We start from the raw sequence: 15,600 nt of genomic DNA, 5'->3' as shown, positions 1-15,600 counted from the left end.
ATACATTGATGTCTGCCGTTCAACGCCTGGCGGATCGCGTAGATGGGACCTCCGCAGCTCGCCCCGCAGCATCCACGTCTCAGGTCAACCTGGGTTCCCCTGTCCCGGTACAGATGCCAGCGCCCCCTAGGTACTCGGGGGATCCGAAGGCGTGTCGGGGATTCCTCAATCACTGCTACATCCGTTTTGACCTCCTGCCTGCGCAGTTCACCACGGACCGGTCTAAGACGACCTACATTATTTCCCTCCTGGATGGGAAACCCTTGGCTTGGGCTTCCTCCCTTTGGGAGCGCCAAGACTCCCGCTTAAATAACCTCGTGCATTTCGTCAAAGCCTTTCGGAGGATCTTTGACGAACCATCCCGGGCCTCCACAGCTGCCTCAGAACTTCTCCAGCTGAAACAAGGTAATCGCCCCTAGAAGAGTTTGCGATGGAGTTCCAGACCCTGGCCACCGAGCTGGCCTGGGGGGAGGACAGCTTACATGGGATTTTCCTGGAGGGCCTGTCTCCTCGGCTCCAGGATGAACTCGCGGCCCGGGATCTTCCGGACGACCTACAGGAACTCATAGAACTGGCTGGACGCGTGGACCGGCGCATCCAGCGCCGTTTTCGAGAGCGAAGGTCTGCCCAGGGGCTGTCCGCTCGTCGAACCACATCACCTCGGGTTCGAGCGTCACCGTCTGCGGCAGCTGCCTCTCCGCCTGAAGAACCCATGCAGTTGGGCCGGGGCCCTCTCTCGGCCGAAGAACGGAGGCATCGACGCTCGCAGGGGGTTATGTCTGTACTGCGGTGGTAAGGGTCACTTTCTGGCTCGCTGCACTGAGCGTCCGGGAAACGCCCGAACCTAGAATCTAGAGGGGAGTTGATTCTAGGCAGTACCTCTCCAAACTCCCCATGTACTGTTCCGGAGAGACTCTGTCTTCCTGGTGGAGGCTTCGATACCCTGGCGCTGCTCGATTCCGGCTCCGGGGGGAATTTTATCCTCAGAGATCTGGCGCAACTACTACAGCTCAAAGTCTTGCCTCAGGAACCAGCTTTACGAGTGTCATCCATCCAGGGAATTCCTCTTCCAGGGACCATTTCCACTCGCACGAGCCCTCTCCAGCTTCAGGTCGGGCTTCTTCATAAGGAGGAGATCTCTTTCCTCATCCTCAAGAAATCTATCCACCCGCTCATCCTCGGACTACCTTGGCTAAGGAAACACTCGCCGGTTATAGACTGGCACTCGCTTCAGATCACGTCTTGGGGGCCCACCTGCTCCCACAGCTGTCTTCCTGCTCGCCCGCTTCTGGCAGCCCCGCTGACAGTGCCACCACAGTACCAGGCCTTCCGGGATGTTTTTTCCAAAGAGAAGGCAGAACTATTACTTGAGCATCGCCCTTTTGATTGTGCGATTGATTTGCTACCTGATACCACGCCTCCTCGTGGGAGAGTATACCCTCTGTCCTTGCCAGAGACTATGGCCATGTCCGCCTATATTAAGGAGAACCTGGACCGAGGATTTATAAGACCATCTAATTCTACGGCTGGTGCCGGCTTCTTTTTCGTGGCCAAAAAGGATGGGTCTCTCCGGCCCTGTATCGACTACCGGGGTCTAAACCAGATCACCCGGCGAGACCGCTATCCATTGCCTCTGATTCCGGAACTCCTGGATCGCCTACAAGGAGCTCGCGTTTTCACCAAGCTGGACCTTAGAGGGGCGTACAACCTCGTGCGAATCCGACCTGGCGACGAGTGGAAGACCGCCTTTAACACCAGGGACGGTCATTATGAGTACCTCGTCATGCCTTTCGGTCTCTGCAACGCTCCAGCGGTATTCCAAAACTTAATGAATGAGGTCCTCCGCGATCTCCTGTACACCTCAGTCATTGTCTACCTCGACGACGTATTAATCTATTCCCGGAACCTTGAGGAACATCGGCAACATGTGCGCCAGGTTTTGCTTAAACTAAGAGAGAACCAATTATACGCTAAACTAGAGAAATGCCAGTTTGAGGAGGAGTCGCTGCCCTTCCTGGGTTACATCGTCTCCTCCACCGGCTTCCGTATGGACCCCGATAAGGTCGCTGCTATCCGGAATTGGCCACAACCTGTGGGAGTAAAGGCGCTCCAGCGGTTCCTAGGGTTCGCTAACTTTTACCGCCACTTTATCCCTCGTTACTCCTCCTTAGTGGCGCCGTTAACGGCACTCACACGCAAGGGAGCTGATGCACGAGATTGGCCGTCAACTGCCGTACAGGCCTTCCAGGAACTCAAAGAGGCCTTCCTTCAGGACACCTGTCTCCGACACCCGGACCCCTTGCGCCCATTCATCGTGGAGGTGGATGCTTCCAATATAGCCGTGGGGGCCGTCCTGTCTCAGGTCTCTAAGGACGGCAAACTTCGGCCATGCTCATACTTCTCTCGGAAGTTTTCCCCTGCCGAGAAGAACTACGGCATCGGGGACAAGGAGCTACTGGCCATTAAGCTGGCCTTTGAAGCATGGCGCCAGTGGTTGGAGGGGGCCCAACACCCCATAGTGGTTTACACGGACCACAAGAATTTAGAATACTTGTCCCATGCGCAAAGGCTCAACCCCAGACAGGCACGCTGGTCCCTCTTTTTTAGTCGGTTCGACTTCACCCTTCGGTACCGACCGGCGGCCAAGAATACCAGGGCAGATGCCCTCTCACGCACGACGGAGATTGAGGACGTCTCCGAAACCCCGCAATACATTTTGGATCCAGCTAAGGTCCAACTGGCAGCCACTGAACTCGCTCCTGCGGGGAGGACGGTAGTTCCGGTCCGTGCAAGACGGAAGGTCCTAGCATGGGCACACGACTCCCTGACGGGTGGTCATCCCGGGATCGCTAGAACCCTTCAATTGCTGACAGAGTTCTATTGGTGGCCACGGGTTAAGGAGGACGTTCGTCTGTACGTACAATCCTGTCCTACATGTGCACAGCAGAAGCCCCCGCCTGGTCGCCCCTGGGGACTTCTCCAGCCACTCCCTGTACCCTCAGAGCCCTGGACCCACATCTCCACGGACTTCATCGTAGAGTTGCCCCCGTCTCAAGGGAAGACGGTGGTGTGGGTCACCATTGACCGCTTCTAGAAGATGGCTCATTTTGTGCCACTTGCCAAGTTACCCACGGCCCCTGAGTTAGCTGAACTATTCATCCAGCATATCTTCCGACTGCATGGTTTGCCTCTACACATTGCCTCGGACCGAGGACCCCAATTTACGGCAAAATACTGGCGGGCGCTCTGCAAGAAATTTGGCGTTCAGCTAGATTTAACCACGGCGTTTCATCCCCAGGGCAATGGCCAAGTGGAACGCACAAACCGAACCCTGAAAGCCTTCCTCCGAGCCTTCGTAGGGGAGTAGCAGGACAACTGGGTGGCTCTCCTCCCCTGGGCCGAGTTCTCTTACAATCGCCATCGACACTCCTCCACGCTACAGTCCCCCTTCCAGCTGGTCTATGGGAAGGTTCCCAAACCTCCACTACCGTTGCCAGTGTCCACCTCCTCACCAGCGGCGCAGCTGACGGCTACCCAGATTCATCGACTTTGGCACTCCACACAAGAGAAGCTCCACCGCACCGTCGCCCGGTTCAAGGCTTCCGCGGATAAGTCTCGGCGTCCCGCTCCAGTGTTCCTACCCGGTTCTAAAGTGTGGCTCAGTACTAGGAACATCCAGCTCCGGATTCCTTCCATGAGGCTAGCGCCCCGCTACATTGGACCTTTCCAGGTGGCCGAACGAGTTGGCGCGGTTTCCTACCGCCTGCGTCTTCCATCTACCCTTCGCATACATGACGTCTTCCATGTCTCTCTCCTTAAACCGGTGGTCCTCTCCCGCTTTCGGCCTTTGCCTCCGGAGGCCGCTAAGGTCGCTTCTGACCCTGGAGCCACATACACGGTTAAGGAGGTGTTGGATGTTCGGTTCCGCCGTCATCGCTGGGAGTACCTCCTTTCTTGGGAGGGGTACGGACCTGAGGAGAACTCGTGGGAACCCTCTTCTCACATCTTGGATAAAGACCTTCTTCGCCACTTTCATATGGCACATCCGGACAAGCCGAGACCCCCCGGGAGGGGGCGTAGGGGAGGGGGTACTGTTGCGATCCCGGGGCGGCCCCGGGATCGGCACTCACCCCGCTGCGGGTCCGCGGGCACCTCTCCCTCCTCGGGACCTCGGGCGCAGCTCCCCCCTCACGGCTCGACCCTGCGCAGGCCTGCAGGGCCCTCTGGCACCGTGCTCCGGCGTCCTCTTCGCCGTCGGCGTCCTCCCGCGGCTAGCTCCGCCCCCTAGGCCCGCGCGCGCGGCAGAGCCCTGCAGTTAAAGGGCCCAGCGCGGGAAAACTCAGCTCCTCCTCTCCTGACGTCAGACGCTGCAGGGCTATTTAAGCCCTGCAGTTACTTGCCTTCCCTGCCTTGCAACGAGGTTCCCAGGTATTCCTGTCTCCAGTTGCTGCGTTCCTGCTTCAGTGTCTTCTACTTGGCTTCTGACCCCGGACTGGTTTACGGTGATTCTTGGCTTCTGACCCCGGACTGGCTTACGGTAATTCTCTGGCTTCTGATCCCGGACCGGCTTACGTTGACTCTCTGGCTTCTGACCCCGGACTGGCTTACGGTGATCCTTTGGTTCCTGACTCTGGACTGGCGAGCGACGACCCTTCGGCACACAACCTTGGACTTCATCTGACCAGGTCCCCGCGGGCCCTCCTAAGTCCCAGCGGCGGGGTCCCTACGGGCTCCTCCTGGGGGGACTCCGGCTTCCAGGGTGAATCTCCTAAGTCCCAGCGGCCGAACTCCTACGAGCTCCTCTCGGGGGAGGATCGGCTTCCAGGGCGAAGATCTTCTCATCACAGTGCCAGCGCCACCATCTCCTTCTTCCTCGCCAAAGCTCTTGGTCGCATAGGGCTCCCAGAGTTCCACCCTCGGCCAGCCACCAGTCCGTCCTTGCCGCCTCCCGGTCGGGACCTCTGCTGTAACCACCTTCAGCAACTCTTCCCCTGGTTCCGATCGGCCCAAAGGTCCACGAATCCAACACTAGCATTGAGAACCCCTGCAATTAAATGTATTTCAATCTGCAAAGAATACATTTTCCAGGACCCAGATGGTACCATGAAATCTGTACTGCTGTCTACTAACAATTATTTGTTATGCAAATAATGCAAAATAATAGGGTTTTTTTGTAGACAATAATACAACATTTACCATTAGAAATTAATCCAACGAGCCACATATCATTATAAAATTTTTTTAAAAAACTCTTGACAGATGTTTGTAATTACAGTGGCTTGACTCTGCAGCATGCATTAAAGAATCTGAGTCACGCTCTGCCAGGAATAGGAAACTCTGGCTCTCATTTGCTACAGCCAGGTCTGGGTTTCAGAATTTCCACCATAAATATTCATGAGATATATTTGCATGCATCTGGCCCAAGGGCAAGCTCATTTTTGTATATCCTGGACAGCAGACCTGTTTGAGGCATATGGGTGGGGGCTGGAGTTTGCCGCCCCTCCCCCAAGCACTGTACTGTATCCTGCCGTAGGTAGGACAAAGGCCGTAGATGTCTTCACAGAGGCTGTGCATTCTGTTTATCTGAAATACTGGCTTCACATTTCATTCTTCTTTCCAGCTGATATGTATGCTCACAGAGAGAATTTGAGAAATGACATTTTTAAATAGCTATTTTCAGTGATGATATTTGTGAATAATTTATAATACCTCTTTTTTGCAGTTGTCTGAATTGATTTCAGTATCTAGAAATTAAAAAACCATTAATTTGTGTAATACCATGTAGTTAATTTGGGGCCTGATTCACTCCCATCCTGTGTCTCTGGGGAAACAGCTTAGTGAATCAGGTTCTTGATCTTTAATTGCATTCATCAAATTATTATTATTTTTTTACTTGAGCACTTTGCATTTCTTGAATGATTTATTTAAAATGTGTGTTATTATTGCACATTTAAAACTTCTTGTAAATTCTTTAAATGTATTTAACATAATCTGGTACAGTCTATTCAGATTTCCTTCTTACATTATGTATGCACAGAACAATTTTCTTTAGAATGATGCTTTCTATTATTAATGCTTAAACTGTACTCACAATTATTTTCTGCTGCTTACTAGTAGGCATTAAAGCAAAAATTATACGACATGAAATCTTTTTGCCGGATATATCAAATTGTAGCACTATATTTGTGGCCTGCAATATATTCTGTAAAACTATTTCTATTCTTTAACCTCTTATTTATATAATAAAACTGATCTAAATATTTTTTCCCTTCTCTGAACCCCCAACCCTATATCTCTCATGCCAAATATAGCATTCTAACATCAGCTGTGGAATTGCAGCTCTGGGTGCATCTGGCGTTGCAATTTGGACATTTGTGCATTTTACCCACATCAATCAGCTCTCTGAAAATCCCCCCCCCCCCCCCCCCAATTCCAATGCAACTTTGCTCTACGGTGTGTGCACTGTCAGCCATGTCCAGAGAAGGCTTTCCCATAGGCATGTTTAAGTCAGGGAAGGGAAAGGCATGTGTGAAGATTGGATTTTCAGCACTGCATGCATACTTTTCCCTTAAAATCCTACCTGCAGAAAAAAAGCACCAAGGGTATGTTATGCCCAAGGCAAGTTTCAAAGCCAAGGCATGCATGCCCTTCCAGCTTGAGCATTGATGCAAAGACCATAGCTTAATATTGGCAGCGGACCTTGTCCCAATGAATGAATTGTTTTATAAATTTGTGATATTGTATTATACAGTATTGTATTTGTGAATTTGTATTATATTGTATTGTATTAATCTGTTTTTTTAAGCTGCTTTGGGCATTCCTATTGGGTTTGATAGGGCAGGATATTGAATTTTTGAGCTATTTAAATTTATATTTGGTGATTTTAATTTGCAGGTTGATAAACATCCTCTCTCACCTGTGCAAATATGTAACACACTTTAGTAAATAGAGCCCCTCCCTCCCAAGTGAATAATGAAGCAGTATTTGTGGAATATCACCTCACAGAATATGATTTCACCCATCATCTTCTGCTACACAGGTTAAAATTGCACATATGTAACACACAAAATCAATGCTTTTTTTTTTTTCTCAGCCAGCAGTAAAGTGAGATCCCTACCAGGATACCAAGTGATTTGCCAGCTTAACAACAACTGTGCAAAAAAAAAAAAAAGAGCCTATATAATGTCATTAATCTTAAACCCTCTGTTAACATTGATATCTGTTTATTTGCATAATAACTGTGCAGCTTATGTCAGAAGCTGACAGCAAGAAAAGAAAATAATGTTTAGTGTGCTGGCATTTTAATCAACCTTTCTCAAATCAATGGCATAAACTTCAGTAAAATGAGCAATGGTAGAATAATCCACTGCACTTTCAAAAGTACTTTGTTCAAACCTGTGTCTATGGAAAAGCTCCTGAAAACGTGCCTCAGTGTGCTTGAAAGATTCATTACAGATAGGATTGTTCAGGATTTCTCTGGGGAATCACCATTAAAATAATCCATATAATTGTTTCAGTTTGATTTCGTTAAACTGATGGATGGGAAGCAGTTAATCAAACCAGAACCGAAAAATCCTGAGGATTCCCATCAAGTCCCTAGAAGTCTAATCTTGACATCGTTGCAAGAAACAGGATTCATTGAATACATGGATCACGGCGCCTGGCATCTCGCTTTTTACAACGACGGAAAGAAGACAGAGCAAGTGTTTGTATTAACGACTGCAATGGGTGAGATTACCGTTTTAACTGCATTTACTATTAATTAACCCATTCAACCGCAAAACAAAACTCCAGACGGTCCCTAATAAATGTGCCTTAGGTCAGCACCGGTTTAACTTTTATCAGTTTGGCTTCTTAGTTCTAGTTATCACATAATGCATTTACTGTTTGGGTGTGGCTGGGTAAAGTTATGAATTTGTGCAGTAAATTCAAAATGCATTCACGGATGTAGAGATGAAGGGAGTGTTAACCCCTGGAAACTAGCCAAGGAAAGTATTTTGTCAATCCAATAAAAGGTTGCAGCCTTATATTTGTTTTTATTGACTTCTGTTTCCGAGCATTCACGTGGACTAACCAGGCATCCATACTCCTTTATCCAAACTGCATTTAGAAGAAACATAAAATATCTTTAATAGCAAATGTCAAACTGCTGACCTGGAAAACAAGATAGACATGTAGATTTGGAATGTAAGTTCCAGAAAGGACTTTAGATTTTAGAAATAGATTTATAAACTAATCAGTTTAGTAGCAGTGTATTAATTACCATCACAGCAAGTGCACCCTGAATGTGCATAGGCTTTTTTTGCTGGTAGTGCAATATTTGCAGGCTGGCCATAGTTGAGAACTGAGAACTAGGGTTGTGAATCGTTTTTTGACGATTAAAAAAATTGTCAGATATTTTTTAAATCATTAAAAATCGTTAGAGTCGCGATACAATAGAAATTCCCCCGATTTATCGTGAAAAATCGTAAATAGGGGGAGGGGGGGAAAACCGGCACACCAAAACAACCCTAAAACCCACCCCGACCCTTTAAAACAAATTCCCCACCCTCCCGAACCCCCCCAAAATGTTTTAAATTACCTGGTTGTCCAGGGGGGGGGGGGGGGGGGGGACGGTGCGATCTCCCGCTCTTGGGCCATCGGCTGCGTTAATAAAAATGGCGCCGATGGCCCTTTGCCCTTACCATATGTCACTATGTCACAGGGGCCGACCGTGGGCCGACCGTCGGCCCCTATGACATAGTGAGGGCAAAGGTAGCACCGGCGCCATTTTGAATGCTGGCAATACGGCCCGAGTGCAGGAGGTCACTCCCGGACCCCCGCTGGACATTTGGCAAGTCTTGTGGGGGTCAGGAGGCCCCCCCAAGCTGGCCAAAAGTCCCTGGGGGTCCAGCGGGGGTCCAGGAGCGATCTCCTGCACTCAGGCCGTATTGCCAATATTCAAAATGGTGCCGGCGCTACCTTTGCCCTGTCACATGGTAAGGGCAAAGGGCCATCGGCGCCATTTTTATTAACGCAGCCGATGGCCCGAGAGCGGGAGATCGCTCCCCGCGCTCCCGCTGGACCACCAGGTAATTTTAAAACCTTTTTTGGGGGTTTGGGAGGGTGTTTTGATTATCGGATCAGGTGCAGCCGATAATCAGAACTCAAATCGGGCTGGGTGATAAAAATTTTAAGATTTGGATCGGGACCGGAACCGATCAGATTCCGGTTCCGATTCACATCTCTACTGAGAACTGCAATATGGAGAATATGAAACTTAAGTGAAGGAAAGAACAATCCTCCACTGAATTCAAGGTCCTGGGAAGTTAGTAATTTACAGTTCTGTATGGCAAGGCAGATTTGCTCCATTAGCTCCCATTTTAATGAAAATATTGTTATGTTTGCAAAATGAAAAGAATAAAAATGCTTATGACTTTCAACATAAAAAGTTATTAGTCTATATCAAAACATTTTTTACTTATGGTAGGAAGCTTAAAAATCTGTGAAATTATAAGATAGGTATAATATGTGATTTTCTTAGCCTCCAGACAGATGAATCCAGAATCAGTGGATTATGCACCTCTACCAGCAGATGGAGACTGAGCAAGCTGACAATATATATACCCCTGTAGTGACATCAGTCTACCAATATTCTCCGTCTTCAGTAGATTGTGGATGTGCATCTCCCCACTGGGGATTGCTTCAAGCTTAGAAGAAGAAAAAAGAAGGAAATTTAATTCACTCCACTCTCCTGTGGTGATACCAAATGGTCCCTCCGCCAGTTGAGAATTCCTGAGGTGATTTCTTGTTATGTTTTGTAAGAGTGTGAACCCTGGTGAGAGGTGTCTCTGCCCACAGGGAGGAGCCCTGTGAGCCTCACCGTCGGTAGGCGTGTCTCAGTAGTCTCGGACACAGCTGTATGGTAGAGACTTTATTAGTCTCTACCATACAGGAAGGAAAAGCAAAGCCCATGGAGCGGGAGGTATAGTTAAAGTATAGTTCTGAGCTGAGGGATATACCCCCAATGTGAAGATCAGGTAGTGGCCCGCAGAGCGGGGTACGCCGAAGATGTCTGTTCTGTGGTGTTGATAAGGTAGTCTGAGGTGCAGGAACCCGGAAGAGGCTCCTATAGATGGTGCGGTAATGACCTGCAGTGCAGTGTATACTGGAGCGAGTCCTACTGGGGAGGATACGGTAGTGGCCCGAGGCATGGGGTACACCGCAGATAATCCCACAATAGGTTTGGTATCATTGAAGTCCGTAGTCATGTACTCACAAGAGGTAGTTCCAGGAGAGTGTCCCAGGCACAGGTAGCAGTCCAAGGCAGGAAGGACCCCCGAGGAGCGGGTACCCAGAGCTTCTCATGCCAAGGAAGGAATCTGGAACCGGAAGTCCAAGGATGGAGAGGAATTCAGCAACAAGGGAACCCCTTGCTAACTCATCAAATCATAAGGCCAGTCAGCTTAAGTACAGCAGAGAGATGACGTCATTCGGAGGGGACGCCCCTGAAGTTCCCGCCATGACGTGTACAAATTTTTTGATGTTTTGGATTAACAATTCATTACCTTTAGAAGGTGGTGCAGAGAGATGTAAGTGGAGAACCCAATGATTAAAAGTTGGAGCGCGCGGCTAGGTAATTCCTGAAACAAGATGACAGTTGGCAGCGCCCACGCCATGCCAGGAACGCCAGGCATGTCGGCAGTGACTGGTGGAGGCCGCCATTATTCCTAGGATTGACGGTGCAGCAAAGAAAGAGGTGAGCATATGTGGTCACAGCCATCTGCGACCAACGGGCGTAACATTTCCATTGTCCCTCAGATGAGTGCCTTGGTCCAGTAGCTGATGTTTTCAGCCGGCGTGGACTTAGCTGTTGGAAACAGCTGAAAGGCAGTGGGTGCAGAAAGCCGAACGTGGCAGTGACAGTATATGCCCTCTCCCTCCACAGCTGGAGACCAACTTTGTACTCAGCCGAGACGGGCTGAACTCAGGTAAAGCTTAAAAAAAAAAGAGAACAGAGAAGGATTTTTTGTAGGGCTTCCTCCTTCCTCCAGTCTCCATGCTCGACGCATCGATCCAATGTTCGCTCCTGCCTCTGAGGGAATTTAAGGGACATGAGCAGCCTGGCGGGTTGAACAGCCCTTTTGGGTTAGGCCCTGCTCTTAGGCTTTTCTCTATGCGCCATGTGGTAGGCCATGGAGGCATTTCACACATTTTCCTGCATGTTAGTCTGCCCTCTTCAGGACCATCAGTTCGTGCGAGTGCATCCGGTTGTGCATCCAGTTGTGCGCCCAGTTTTTCAATGTTTAGTTGGATATCTGCTTGGACGTCCAGTTGGTAGCGGTGCCTAATTTGGGCTCGTGCTTTCCAGTACGCACAATCTGGGCGTAATTGAGGGCGCTCGTTGAGATACAGGGTTGTACTCTTAAATTTTGGATGCCTATTTTTACAGTTCAAATTCAGCTGAACGCATTCCTTTCAGTTGCCTGTTAAGTTTACTGTCAGACTGATGGTGCCTATAGCTAAGAAACCTAAGTGCCTTACCCTCTTTAGTCAAAAAAATCAAAAAAATAGAAAACCAAGTGGAAAAAATGAAGAATAGATGAAATGGAGAAACCCTCATTAATGAGCCAAACATATAGCTCTTATGGTTATATTTGCAAGATATTCACTTATGTGGATAGAACACTAATTCGTATGTTATCAAAGTAATGAAGTATATGCGCTCCAACTTTTAATCATTGGGTTCTCCACTTACATCTCTCTGCGCCACCTTCTAAAGGTAATGAATTGTTAATCCAAAACATCAAAAAATTTTGGAAAAAAGGACACATCATAAGATTAACTGCACAGATGTGTTGCCCAAATCTCTTGCCCAACACAGCATGTGTTCCGTTGAACCTTCCTCAGGGGCCTTAATCACTATACATCGTGCATGTTTCTAAAAAATAAAATAAAATTGTCAATATTAAAGTGCCCAACAAATAAACCCAAAATGATAAAGAGTATTTAACTCCATACGTATGTGTTTTTACTACGAAATCTTTTCACAAGTTAAATACTCAGTGGTCAGAGCATTTATAAATGGATCCGCCATTTTAACTAACCTGAGAATTTAAGCACGACTGTGACTCAAAATTTAACCAATGACAGACATCATACCGAGAACCAGTGAGAACAAACTAGGAAAATGCCCTTTAAATCCCTTTAAATCAGCGTCATCCATTCGATGCTATCATTCATGCCGAATAGAAATACTGATGCCAAAATAAAAATCCAACGTTGTTCTTTGTAATTTTTTTCTAGTGATTGTAATTCTAACAACGTTGTATACGTTTTGCAATGCCCATGCCCACAGCTGTATGTTGGCCGCACCTCCCGACCAATCAAGGTATGATTGAGAGAACACCGCAGCCGGTTACATACACATAACACAGAAGCTCCCATTGTCAAACATTGCTTATTAAAACAGCATACGTTTGACCAAATATGATGGTCAATTTTGGATATGGTTCACATATCCAATAGGGGAGGATAAATTCGATCACAGTTAAATTACAAAGAACAATGTTGGATTTTTATTTTGGCATCAGAATTTCCATCCAGCATTCTTCATTTTTTCCACATATGGTTTCCTATTTTTTTTATTTATATTAATACCACATGATAACCAGTTTCTACATATTATTAGCTTGTCATATTAGGGAATCTCAGCCTGCTGTTCCCTCTAACTAGTTCCAGCGCTGCTTGGAGGCTTAGGGAGAATTGCCTTCGACTGATTATACTAATCCTGGTTCTTCCCAGCCTGATGAGGACCTGACTAAAAGCCTGTCAGAAGGAATGCCTGACCTTGGATCTCCCTTAACTGGTTTATCAGCGGGGGAAACATAGAAATGACGGCAGAAGAAGACCAAATGGCCCATCCAGTCTGCCCAGCAAGGTTTCATACTTATTTTTCTCATACTTATCTGTTACTCTGACCGCTGAGGTCAGGGCCCTTATTGGTAACTTTTTGGTTCTAATTTCCTTCCACCCCCGCCATTGATGTAGAGAGCAGTGCTGGAACTGCATCAATGTGAAGTATGAAGCCTAAATGATTAGGGGTAGTAACCGCTGCAATAAGCAAGCTACTCCCACACCTATTTACCCAGCCCTTGCAATTTAGTCCTTGTTGGTTGTTGTCTCACTGGGCAACAATGAAAGTGTTACTGACCTAAAAAGGTCCTACTCTGTAGTATCTTGATGTGCTGAACACGAATATGACCATGAAAAGTTTTTATTGGCTCTCATTTTGAATATATTTAATATAGTTCACTTTCTATGTTTAATCATGTAAATTTATCCAGTAGGACTGTAAATAAGCCCAGAATGATGTAATATTGCATCATATTGCATAATACCATCATGCACACATCATCCAGAGTTTATTACATCATTTTCTGATGCAATGCAGTTCTACTGTCATGCTGCTGCTGAGTAAGCTGACGTCAGCAGTGTACTATATGAAGCCCAGTCAGAAAGGGTGAGCATTTGAAATATTCATGCTGGCTGACTACTGCTGGACACTCTGCAGAGATGCTCCCGAACAGGTGTACAAGAGACAAGCAAAGAAATCTAAGACGTAGTCTATGACTTCATTTTTCAAACGGTATTAACCGTAGGTCTCCTACTATTGGCATACAATTCAAGATGTAATTATATTATTGCATATTACAAAAAAACTAGAGCCAATTTTGCATTTTGACACTCACATTCATGTTTAGCACATGGAAATTTATAAGAATTGACTAATTTCATTTCAGTAACATGACTTTTGTGAAAATTTGTTGCCCAGTGAGCTATTGGCATACAGTTCAAGATGTAATTATATTATTGCATATTACAAAAAAACTAGAGCCAATTTTGCATTTTCACAGTCACATTCGTGTTTAGCACATGGAAATGTATAAGAATTGACTAATTTCATTTCCGTAACATGACTTTTGTGAAAATGTGTTGCCCAGTGATATAAATCCTCTTTTCTTCATTTCCTAATTTGGAAGCGGGGGAAGGAGACACCCGCATTCAAAGACAAATTGCCCAATCAGCTCTGGATGTCGAAGGAGCGGAAGGAGGAACAGAATTGATGCCTCCCCCTAAGGGGTTAGAGACATTACTGACCATTGACCACTGACCATTGACACGACCAGCGGTGGTTACATTGGAGAACCTTTGGGAGATGATGGCTGGGATGATAGAAAACATAAAAGGCTTGGAATATAAAGTTGATTCGCTAAGTAAGGGTCATCAGCAGGAAGTTTTTCAGATCCAGAAACAAATTAAAGAATCTTCTGAAAGAATTAGAAAACTTGAACTAAATGAGAAAAAACATCAAGATTTTCATATAACTTTAATTAAGGAAAGAGAAAGTATTGTAAAGAGAATTGAAGCCATCGAAAACAACTCCAAGCGCCTCAATTTAAGAATCTTAAACTTCCCCAGAATAATTGGAGAAGCTCCTTTGGTTTCCTTGAAAAAATTTCTAAATGAGAGCCTTGGTTTTGTTGAAGATGATTCATTAACAGTATTAAATTCTTATTTTTTGCCTAGACCAAAGAATCCGCCATCACAAGAAATAAATCAAATGTTTCAGGGGAACTTGACAAACTTTCTAGAGGACTCTCAGGCACAAGTAATTGAAAGAGGGACTTTATTGGCAAGCTTTTCCACGATTAATGATGTAAATATATTAATGAAAAGATATTTTGCCAAATTCCCCATCAATTACTTTGGCCAGAATATAAAAATTTTCCCTGACCTAGCTGCATCAACGCAGGTGAGACGGAAAGCCTTTTTAGGCTACCGCCAGGAAGTAATTGCTTTAGGATTTTCTTTTAAGCTGCGTTTTCCATATAAATGTCTAATTGCCAAGCAAAATGAAGTTTTCATTTTTTCCATGCCGGAGCATTTGAAAAATTTCCTAGAAACACGTCAAGTAGCTACTTCATCCCCTTTGCCCAATGTTAATTAGAATATAAGAGATGCAGGTTTCTGTAATAGCCCTGTTATGTTGGTAATATGTTATATATTTCTCCCAAAATTATGTGTTATTCTGCATTCCTCTCAAGATTGAATTGAGTTTAATGGCTTAGATTGTTTAAAATTATTATTTCCTGATTACAATTTCTTTTGTTAATTTCTACACTAAGCTATTTTATTTTTGTGTTTCTAGTGTAAATCATGATTGTGATTTATTAGAAAATCAATAAATAAAGTATAAAAAAAAAAAAAGAAGCATAGACTAATGTTGGAGTCGCATTAACCTTGTGTATGTTTATTGAATAAGGGTAGTAGCCATCATTCCCGCAAGCCACCCCCATGCCTCTTCTCTTCATTTCATTCCATTCACATCCTCAAGACTTTATGGATCCACAGCGTTTATCCCACGCCATTTTGAAATCCTTCACATATTTGGTCCTCACCACTTCTTCCGGAAGGGCATTCCAGGCATCCACAACCCTATCCATGAAGAAATACTTCCTGACATTGGTTCTGAGTCTTCCTCCCTGGAGTTTTAAGTGATGACCCCTGGTTATGCTGATTTTTTTCCAACGGAAAATGTTTGTCATTGACTTTGGATCA

The 15,600-nt window shown here is 46.1% G+C and overlaps 1 protein-coding gene across 1 annotated transcript in view; it reads left to right on the top strand.

Annotated features, from left to right (window-relative positions):
* The window catches only part of LOC115094738 (teneurin-1-like), a 337,344-nt gene that overhangs the window by 4,647 nt on the left and 317,097 nt on the right, over positions 1 to 15,600 (top strand). The window contains exon 3 of the mRNA XM_029607996.1: positions 7,518 to 7,728. Coding sequence (XP_029463856.1) covers positions 7,518 to 7,728 — 211 coding nt within the window. The remainder of the gene's footprint in view (positions 1 to 7,517; positions 7,729 to 15,600) is intronic.

This window comes from Rhinatrema bivittatum, chromosome 6 (genome assembly GCF_901001135.1).
Source record: "Rhinatrema bivittatum chromosome 6, aRhiBiv1.1, whole genome shotgun sequence".
In the NCBI taxonomy this organism is placed as follows: Eukaryota; Metazoa; Chordata; class Amphibia; order Gymnophiona; family Rhinatrematidae; genus Rhinatrema; species Rhinatrema bivittatum.
Note: the sequence above shows the minus strand (reverse complement) of the source record. Positions and strands in the feature narration are given on the sequence as shown.